General features: G+C 42.5%; 1 protein-coding gene across 1 annotated transcript; it reads left to right on the top strand.

The window, feature by feature from the left end:
* The first annotated feature begins 4,426 nt into the window (after positions 1-4,426).
* On the top strand, positions 4,427-9,662 carry LOC136441264 (flavin-containing monooxygenase 5-like). Its single transcript, XM_066437445.1, has 6 exons — positions 4,427-4,960; positions 5,770-6,125; positions 6,749-6,830; positions 7,411-7,538; positions 7,947-8,055; positions 8,492-9,662. The coding sequence occupies exons 2-6, from the start codon at positions 5,812-5,814 to the stop codon at positions 9,455-9,457; spliced, it is 1,599 nt and encodes a 532-aa protein (XP_066293542.1). The 5' UTR covers positions 4,427-4,960; positions 5,770-5,811; the 3' UTR covers positions 9,458-9,662.
* Positions 9,663-10,717: the final 1,055 nt, after the last annotated feature.

Genomic DNA, 10,717 nt, shown 5'->3' with positions numbered 1-10,717 from the left:
GCTATAACTCCGTAACCATGAATGAGATAATAGCGTGGTCTCTATTCCTCAAATACCTACCAAGTGCCCTATCGTTTGAATGTTAAGTTTGAAAATTCTGGTAAAGAGATTGATTTTTTAGACCTGTGTCATTGGCCTATAATACATAATATAAGTATGGGCGAAACTTTGGTCAGCTATAACTCCATAACCATGAATGAGATAATAAAGCGGTCTTCAATCCTCAAATACCTACCAAGTGCCCTATCGCTTGAAAGTAAAGTTTCAGAATTCTGGTAAAGAGGTTGATTTTTAGACCTGTGTCATTGGCATATTAAGTAGGGGGGGGGACAAATTTGGTCAGATATAACTCCATAACCATGAATGAGATAATAAAGCGGTCTTCAATCCTCAAATACCTACCAAGTGCCCTATCGTTTGAATGTAAAGTTTCAAAATTCTGGCAAAGACATTGATTTTTTAGAACTAAATCATTGGCCTATAATGCTTAAGAGCAAATGTCTGTAAGGATCAAACAATGGTGGCAGGGGTCAAAAAATCGATTTGGCTCATATACTGCACAGTGATAGTACTATGCCCACAACCCCTCAAAATTGCTTTCTTTCTTCTCAAAACCAATTGTAACCATGGCAACCGGCCAAACAAGTTTTGGTGCCATTTTCCCCCCCATTTGGGCATGTGAAAAACTTGAAAATTGGCTTACTTTCGGACAAGATTACGAGCACATGCTTGAATATTAGGGAAAATAAAAACGGGACTTAAAAGATTTATTTTTCAGCTTTTGGAAGATAGCTTCAAACTTTTCAGAAAATGAAGTTGAAGTGCTTGAGCAATACAGTGTTTTAGGCTTTTCAAAAACGTAATTTCTGCCCAACTTTGAAGCGCTGTAAGTACGAAGATGGTGTATTTTTCTTCAAATTCAAACCATATGTACATGATTATATTTGCTATCAATTGCATGTTTGCGAAGTTTGGGGTCTTATTTTGGTGTCACGTGGCTGTCCTCAGAAGTAGGTCATTTTTTTATGTTTAACTAAAAATATGATTTTGAGCCATATTGAAGAAGCAATATATGAAAAGATAGAAGAGTGATCTGATTAAGCTTCATGGCAAAGGCAGCCCGAAGTATAGTCTATCAAATGAATGACAACTTCAGACAGAGGGATTTTGACCATCGCACACGTACACCGGGACATGCCCCCACTCTTTTTCGAAAGGTGTGGTGGGTTCTTTTACGTGCGTGGTGTGTGGCTCTCCCCAAACACGGGGCCTTCATCTAACGTCCTATCCTAGATGAGTTAGGTACTAATTTACACCTGAGTGAAGTGAGGAAAGTCGTGCTAAGTGCCTTTCCCAAGGAGCACATACACGTCGGAGCGCAAGTTCGGACATGTCACTGGCCACAACCCGGGATTAGATCTCGGGTCCCATTATTTGACAGCCGCGCGCTCTACCACTTGCGCCACATGATGCCACTTGACGAGATTAATGAGATTAATGAAACGCTTCATTTTCACTTTATACGAAATTTGCCGTCTTATTTGAGGAAAAAATGTACAGTTGTACCTAAGTAGAAATGACTACATGTTGTACAAGTTACATAAACCATGTACACACAAACTTACATGCGGTTCCATTAAGCATTAATCCGGTTGGTTACATCACGCCACCTTGCGGGCGAGTCTATACTAACACTGGTATCCTCTCCTCAACTGATGTCGTTCGTTTGGCCATGATGTAAGATTAAAATTGTTAAAAGGGATGCTCACCTCCAGAGGAGAAAGCTATATTCTAAAAGAGCACATCTTGATGACTACAAAATCAAATTTGTAAAAATTAATCACAGAAGAACACAAAAATGAACCATTTATAACACAGGGACTGAATAGTTCCCCTTCATGCATGATGGGACTGATGCCGCAAGTATTGGTTCCTATGGGACAATTGCCGAAATTCCAGGTCAATATATGGGTCAAAGAAATAAAAGAATTAGGTTGATAAGGGTGAATATTGCTGAACAACGATTCACACACACGCTACAAACTTCATTTTCAAGATCGGACCTACGTTTTCTCAGAGCACTCAACTTTTCTGAGGGCCTTTTTTTCAAGCTGTGTATGTGGGTGGATGCGTTGCCCACTTGGTTACAGGGGTGGGTGTTGTTGTTTCTTGTGATATTTTGCAGATTACGTTTCATCTTCGATCATCTTCGATACTGCTCAGCCCGCCTTTCGGCGGATTATTAGCAGCTGTTTCTGTTCAGGTGTGGTGTAGTGTAGTGTAGTTTGAATCAAACGTAGCAGTATAATAGATTTTGATAATGATGGTGATGATGAATGGTTTATTTCGTCAATACATCGCAGCCCCAGCGAGGCTGAATTACGTATCACTTACAAGCTTGACGTAAAACGTCTTGATACACATTGATAAAATTTTTGATACAAATCATAATCTGATACATACATTAATTGACCTAATTGGTGATGAAGAGGTGTGTATTACGTAGAAATAAAGAAAAGTTTCGCTTTACATAAGATTAAAAATTGCCAAGCAAAGGGTAACCTACAGCACATTTCATAAAAACAGCCAAGTCTTGACTATTGACACTTAAGTATAACCGCAAAAAGTTAACATAATTCTAGATGTAAGATTGTCCTGTTGATGAAAGAAATTATTTTAAACACTAAGGTTAACATCCCACAGCAACGAAACATAATTTAGGCAATTGATAAAGGTTTTCCAAACCAATTGGAAACAATGCATTTGTTGTGGAAAACAATTGACGATGCTAATCGCTGTACGCGTAAAGTTAAGCAAGCAAATTATGTTTATGTGAGGAAACATTACAGAAATATTTGTGGAAGAGTTCGAATTATTTGCATTCAGACGCATACTACACTTTTAGGCTCGCTCCTGAAGTTTTGCCAAAAAACTTAGCTTCTTTGTTAGCAATAGGAACTTTATTTCATCAGTTAGTATGAATGGGATATCAGGGAAGGTAACTTTTCGATATCTATTTTGAGATTTTTTCCGGTTTCCAAATTATCATCCGAAACACTCAAGTCTCAAAAATTCGAGCCTGCACTGAAGTTGTTATGGTCAGCTAGCCGGTTATGACGTTAGTGTGATTTATTTTGAATAATAACATGTTAATTGGGTGCTTATTATCTTCGATATTTCTTTACGTACTTGTTTATTTTGTTTGGTAAAGGTTCTACTAAAGATCTGCATCCAAAATCATAAAGAGATATGTTTGTTATCATCTATTATCCCCGGACAAATACATGCATTGTTAGATATCAAATCAAAGTGACATACCTGCTTGGTGTGTCGGCTGAGTTCCACGGCGACATCCCCGCCGGAGTTCCCGATCCCGATGGTGACAACTCGCTTGTCCTCGTAGCCGCGGAAGTCCTTGTAGTAGCTCTAGCTATTTAACACATTTATTTAGTTCAGAAAAGTATTTCAGTCAATTCACGTGTTAACCACATGTACCTGTGTTTACAATTGGCAGTGCATCCCAACTCATTGAATCACTAGTAAGAACATTTTAAATCCCTTACTAGTGTTTTGATGAGCTAGCATGCCTCTAACTCATAAAATCACTAGTAAGAGATTATCTAAATCCCTTACTAGTGATTTAATGAGCTTGCATGCCTTTAACTCATTAAATCACTAATAAGAGAATCTTTGAATCCCTTACTAGTGATTTAATGAGCTAGCATGCCTTTAACTCATTAAAACACTTAGTAGTGATTTTATTAGTTAGATACATGCTAGCTCATTAAATCACTAATAAGGGATTTAATGCATGCTAGCTCATTAAATCACTAGTAGACTGCAAAAGTATCGTGTTACTCGTACAAAAAATCGCTAGCACAACATTTTCACTAACTTCGTCTTTTGCTAGCCTCCATAGCAGGCTCTGAACCGGCCTTTTGGGGGGCTAAATAATACACCTTTTGCAGCCAGCCCGTAATCATCAGCCACCCCCGTAACCATTTTACGGGCCGGCAAAATGGTTACGGGGGTTATGGAGGCTAGTCTTTTGCATGTTTTACTAATACTAACTAAATAAATGTGTTAAATGTTCAAGTCTACACCATACACGCCTGGACATGCCCGGAGGATAAATATTTATCAGGACGACTACATTTTTAATGAATAGTTAATCAAGTAATTAACGCTAATCCGATTTACCGATAATCTACGGTAAACCGATAAGTACATGATTATGTCAACACCTCTCCCGCAGCACGCCACCTTGCGGCGGAGCGTATACTAACACTGTGTCTATATCCTCCTATGCTCGACTGATGACTTTTGACAAAGGTAAAAACAACAAATAATCCGCAAGATCCGTGAAGATGGTACGATAAACCACTCGATTTGGACAAGTATAAAGCATGGCCTAGATCCATGGACAAGTACTGTTTATAGGCCAAAGGTCACGATTACAGTCATGCGCAGAGGGTCCATCATACAAATAGCCTTGTGTAGCCTTGTTAAAAGTATCTGCAGGAGGCCTCTTTGTTTTAAATGTTGGCGTTTTTGAGCTGGAATTGATAGGTAAGGGTTGTGGCTGGTTTGCGCCGGTGGAAAATCGGCGAAACTCATTAGATTGACACTTTAGAGGTCAGACTATGCTGCCAATGTGAGTTTTCCATGATCTAAACTTCAGGTAGATGACTTTTGACAGCCTTTTCCTTATATGTTTACCATTGAAAGTCTAGGGGCCTGTGAATGGTGGGCTTCAGTCTGAAGGACGTCCTTCAACTTTAACATATCGCCCTCATGCCGAGTCATGGCCAACGTCAAACGGGTGTATGTAAACACAGAACAGGTAGACTTTGACAGTGCGTGCCACGCCTATTGCACGTAGTCCTATTTTTCTAGGCACTAACGATCACCGAACACGGACGCTAGACAACGTTCTACAGGAAACACCGTAACGCCCGAGGTACGTACGCAATCTTTTCAGAAGATTTACTAGTATTACCTTCGCCAAGAAGGTTATGTTTTCGGCAGCGTTTGTGTGTGTGTCTGTCACGATGTCTGTCCCTCAGTCAACACGATAACTCAAGAACGCCTGGGGGATTTGTCTTGATATTTGGTATGTGGGAAGGTTTTGTGAGGACGTAAACATGATAGATTTAGGGCCCGCGTGGACTTGCTTTGGCACTGCAGTGGAAATACATTTGATATCTAGTGTCGCTGGTTACGAGTTTTGGTTGGTAGGTAGCTCTTGAGGTCGGAAAGAAGTAGCACAACTTTGCGCCCTCTGGTTCTCTATTAAAATCCTGTTTCCGAAGAGATAGAAATATAAACAGTCGGTGACTTTGAATATCAACATCGTTCACATTGTGGTCTAACTTGTAGAAATTCTAATTGCTTCAAATGTAATAAAACATCACGTCAGTTTGTTTTTGAATGTGAAGGGAAGACATGTGCTTGTGATAAGCAAATTTCGGCAGGAAAAAAAAATCGTGACAAATTCTGACCTTCTCAAGGCGCAAATTTTCCCACACGAGATCCGCTTGCATGAGGATTACAACAATGAAACGAATGTGTACCTACACTGCCCACCAATTGAAGAACATGTTTTTGACGGGTTTTTTAAAGGTTTCTTTTTTAAGTTTTTTTATAGAAAAATTAAGACAACACATACTGTGTTTCCCTTTGTGTATGTAAGTTTGCAATTCGTAATAACAAAGATTGTAGCTTTATGGAATGTGTTATGATGCCAACACCTGTCTTGCTATTTTGTAGTGTTAACGTCAAGAATTCCTCGAAACTTAACTGTGAATTGAAATGGCGAAGAAAGTAGCGGTGATCGGCTCGGGTGCGAGCGGGCTGGCGGCCATCAAGTGCTGCCTGGACGAGGGACTGCAGCCCGTCTGCTTCGAGAAGGGAACCGACATCGGCGGACTCTGGAACTTCAAAGAAGAAGCCCTGCCTGGATTCGGGAGCGTTTTTCGTTCCACCGTGACCATAAACAGCAAGGAGATGATATGCTTTAGCGACTTCCCCATCCCCAAGGAGTACCCCAACTACATGCCTCACTCCTTGGTCATCAAGTACTTCCGGCTGTACGCGGACAACTTTGGACTTCTGAAGTACATCCGGTGAGGTTTTGTACCACAATAAGGTCGTTCATAGTTCAGAGTACGTACAAACAAGGTCAAAGGTAAGGTCCCCGTGCCAGCGGCTTGTAAACAGTTCTTGTCTCGACCATTGTCTCGATTTTCATAATAATGCCCATACATGTTTTGTTTACGTCTCAGGGGACTTCACCTTTGACATATTACCCACAATGCACGTCGCTGCGCATGCGTGCAGGGAATCGTAAACGACCTTTTATATTTACCATCGCGAAAGTGAAGTGTAGTGTTTTTGCCACATTTCCTCCCCTTCTCCTCCAAGTTAGTTCGTAAGCGATAGTTTGTAAGGCTAGGCCATGTGAAAGTAAACAATGTGGTTTTGCTTGCAATTGTTACCTCTCTTGTTGTATGTAAGTAAATTCATCAGAAAGCTTTGTTTCAAAGTTGTGTTTTGTCAATCGCATCTTCGTTGCGATTCTAGTATATTGAAGCATTATATTCTCTATTCTGCTTTGAAAATTTTCTTTACAATGATTTCCCTGCCTGTGTAACCATTGTATTCACAGTGACTGTTGGTTATGGGCAGGTGCTAATCAGCCAATTTGACGTATATACAAACAAGAGATAATGACAACATGTGTCTACAGATTCCGGCACCGTGTGGACAGTGTAAAACCCAAGGAAGACTTTGCAGAAACCGGGCAGTGGGACATCGCCTACACGGATGAGGTACGCCTACCCATGTAAGGAAAGGAGATTAATGTTAGATGATGGTATTCTGGCAGAAAATGGCGGAAAAACTCGCGTGCGCGTGTGTTAGACTGTGTGTGTGTGCATGTGTATGTGTACGTGTGAGACTGTGTTTGTGTATGTGTATGTGTACGTGTGAGGCTGTGTTTGTGTATGCTTATGTGTACGTGTGAGACTGTGTTTGTATATGTGTATGTGTATGTGTGAAACTGTCATTTTGTTACCGGGTCCCGCGTTCAATTTAAGTCTGAGTTGAATTCTTTCGGGATCCCGGCCGGGTCCAAAAATAGCCCGGCGACCGAAGGGTGTCGGACGGGGCCTCGTAGGGGTCACGCCCTAAAGTGCAAAAAAAAAACAGCCGGTCAACTACACAGCGGGGCCCCCGTTTCCAATGTGTGTGTATGTGTGTGTGTGTGTGTGTGTGTGTGTGTGTGTGTGTGTGTGTGTGTGTGTGTGTCTTTTCAACCACCACAGCAAAACATATTTGTGAATTTGGCGACAGTGAGTAAAGGTCTGAAAAATATGATCTATAACTTCATGAATATTTGTTTTCTTTCAGGAAAAGAATGAGAGTACCACGGAAGTGTACGATGCCGTGATGGTGTGTACAGGGCACCATGTGTACCCACACTACCCCAGGGACAGCTTCCCGGGGATTGACGACTTCCAGGGAAAGACTATGCACAGGTACTCAATACTATCTCTACCTACTTTCTTAAATTTACTATCCAACAGAGAACACCATATTCCAAAGTTGGTCATTATGCGAGCAGCAAACTAAAAGACCTTATCTCATCCAAAGATCTTCTAAAAGCAACAATGACTAAACTTTTACATTTACAAATGTAATGACATTGCAGTACGGACTACAATGATATTGGTGTTTTATGCTAAATAGGCGATCGCAATATTTCAAGTTGAGTAACATGGAAACCACACTTCATGCTGGGTCGTCCATGTCCAAAAAGGGTAGATTGTGTGACACGAGCGCCGCCCTGCGTTTCTCAATGAAAAAGCACGATCGAATCAATCAGCCTAAACTCTAATGTTTTATTTGTTTTCTTTGATTTATTTGTATTGCGTTTTCCCCACAAGCGTCGACTACAAGGACTTCCGGGGCTACGAAAACAAGCGAGTAATCGCCATCGGCATCGGGAACTCTGGCGGAGATGTCGCCGTGGAACTAAGTCGGCACACCAAGCAGGTATGGCACTGAAGCTTTCTATGCCGTTTATCATAACTAATCACACAGCCTCCTACATTTATACAATTACCAAGAAGCGAGAGTAAGTACTGTAGACGTGGAGTAGACCTTTATATGCGCATGAATATGTTTATGACTATTAACATGTGACCTGTGCTTAGCCTAGTGGGGCAAAAATGTATAATAAAAGTCTTCATTCTATTCCTGAAAAGAATAACTATAACAACAAAGCATGGACTCTCTAAACAGTCATACATGAAATTTTAGAGACATATTTCCCAAAATTCGTCAAACAAATCGAATGAACAGCTTGTTAATTAAATGAATCAAAATCATGCATATTTCTATATTCATAGCTTTTTGGCACTACTCGAGGTTGTAACATCATGATGATGGAATTTGCGTTATATTTCGTTTCGTATTCCTCCTTCGGTAGCTCTTCTTAAGTACGAGAAGGGGAGGATGGATCATGAACCGGGCTGCGTCTCGCGGCCTCCCGACCGACATCTGGGCCAACCGCCGCTGGGTCGACGCTCTACCGCTGTGGGTGAAAGAACGGATTGCTCGACGGACACTCAACCAACGCTTTGACCACGCCGAGTACGGCTTGAAACCCAATCACGCCGTCTTTGGTCAGTTCCCCACCGTTAACGACGACCTACCCAACCGCATCATTACGGGCTCCATCATCGTCAAGCCCAACATCAAGCGCTTCACCAAGACCGGGGTCGTCTTCGAGGACGATACGGTCGAAGATGACATCGACGCCGTCATCTTTGCTACCGGTTACCGCTTCAACTTTCCCTTCATCGACAAGTCTGTGCTAAAAGTTGAGAACAACCACGTCAACCTCTACAAGTACGTCTTCCCTCCGAGCCTGGACCCCCCTACTCTCAGCATCATTGGTCTCATTCAGCCAGTTGGAGCGATCATGCCGATCTCGGAGATGCAGTCTCGCTGGGCTACCAGAGTCTTTAAGGGGACCACCAAGCTCCCAACCCAAGACGTGATGTTCGACAACATCAGGAAGAAGAAGCTGAACATCTCCGAACGGTACTACCAGTCTCAGCGGCAGACCGTCCAGGTGGACTTCATCACTATGATGGACGACGTCGCCGAGGAGATCGGAGTCAAGCCTGACTGGAAGCGACTCTTCTTCTCCGACCCTCGTTTGGCCCTGGAGTGCTACTTCGGCCCGTGCACGCCGTACCAGTACCGCCTGACGGGACCTGGTAGGTGGGAGGGCGCCAAGGAGGCGATCCAGACGCAGATGTACCGCGTCAAGTACGCAACCAAGACGCGTCCCACCCCAGACCAAAGTGAATCAAGGATGATGGGGATCTTTATGGTTCTGATGTTGCTGATGCCTATTCTGATTTTGGCCTGGAAGCTCAAGTTCTAGATCATCTGCGTTAGACTCAGAGTACACGGAGAAAATTTGACAAGCACTACGTTGATCATTTTTTAACTCTTGTAAGCTTTTCAGAATTTCCATTGACTGTAAGGTACGCAGTTGTCACTTTGACGTTGTTACAAACTAGCAAAGTAGCTGTTTTCCGAACATGGGTTCTCTTACCCTGGGAGTCCAGACACCGTATATCGGCGCGCCACCGAGCACCGCACGCGCGCCTAAGCTTTCCCGGCCCACCCTCCGGCTGCCCCCGAAGACCGACCCCGCCCCACTCTCCACTGTAAACCCAATCTCTGTATTCGGCTAGCAGAGCTTGGGTTTACAGCGGAGAATGGGGCGGGGTCGGTCTTCGGGGGCAGCGGGAGGGTGGGCCGGGAAAGCTTAGTCGCGCGTGCGGTGCTCGGTGGCGCGCCGATAAACGGTGTCTGGACTCCCAGGGTAGTGTTCTCTCAAACTTCCAAATCATCATATTCCTACTGCTGTCATCAAGTGCCTGACTTGGTAGAAATGTCATATGGGTGCTCCGTATTGCAAATTATAATTTCGAGCAGAAGAAAAAATACAAGAAGCATTTCATTCACAATTACTTACATGGGGAGAAACGGCCTCCTAAACATGGCCACTATCGGCACTTACCCTTGTGAACATGGACATTCCAGTGCAATATGAATTATTGAATGGATACTTTATCATTGTAAAATACAAAATATGGCTTTGCCCAGCCCACATTGGCTGACTTGACAGCGATGTTTACAACTTAATACAATTAACCTAGATAGATGAGAGTAATTAACAAAGGAGATAACAAAGAGCATAAAGTCTCAATATGAATACAAACATTAGCTTAATACGTGTAAAACTTGGTGATCGTACAATAGTATTTGATGTGTATTTGTGGTTTCAACACCGACAATAAACGAAACGTTTTACTGTGATTGGCAATGGCTTTTACTTTTATCGACCAACGGGAAAATGAATAAAGACTGTGAGAAAACAATGCCTTTGTTTATTATTATTGATATCAACTTACAGCTTTACCCCTCACTGTTTCAACAATATACCTCAGTCAGACATGCCTACTTGTAATATAATATCATACCTAAAGACAGACACTGTACTTATTATTCGTGTACATGTGGCGCCACGGTGGCGTATTGGCAGGGTGGCCCAGAACCCAGAGGTCTTGGGTTCCAATCCCCTGATATGCCCCGTTGACGTTGACGTTATGCGAAAGGCACTTAACACGACTTT

The sequence above is a fragment of the Branchiostoma lanceolatum genome, chromosome 9 (genome assembly GCF_035083965.1).
Source record: "Branchiostoma lanceolatum isolate klBraLanc5 chromosome 9, klBraLanc5.hap2, whole genome shotgun sequence".
Taxonomy (NCBI): domain Eukaryota; kingdom Metazoa; phylum Chordata; class Leptocardii; order Amphioxiformes; family Branchiostomatidae; genus Branchiostoma; species Branchiostoma lanceolatum.
Note: the sequence above shows the minus strand (reverse complement) of the source record. Positions and strands in the feature narration are given on the sequence as shown.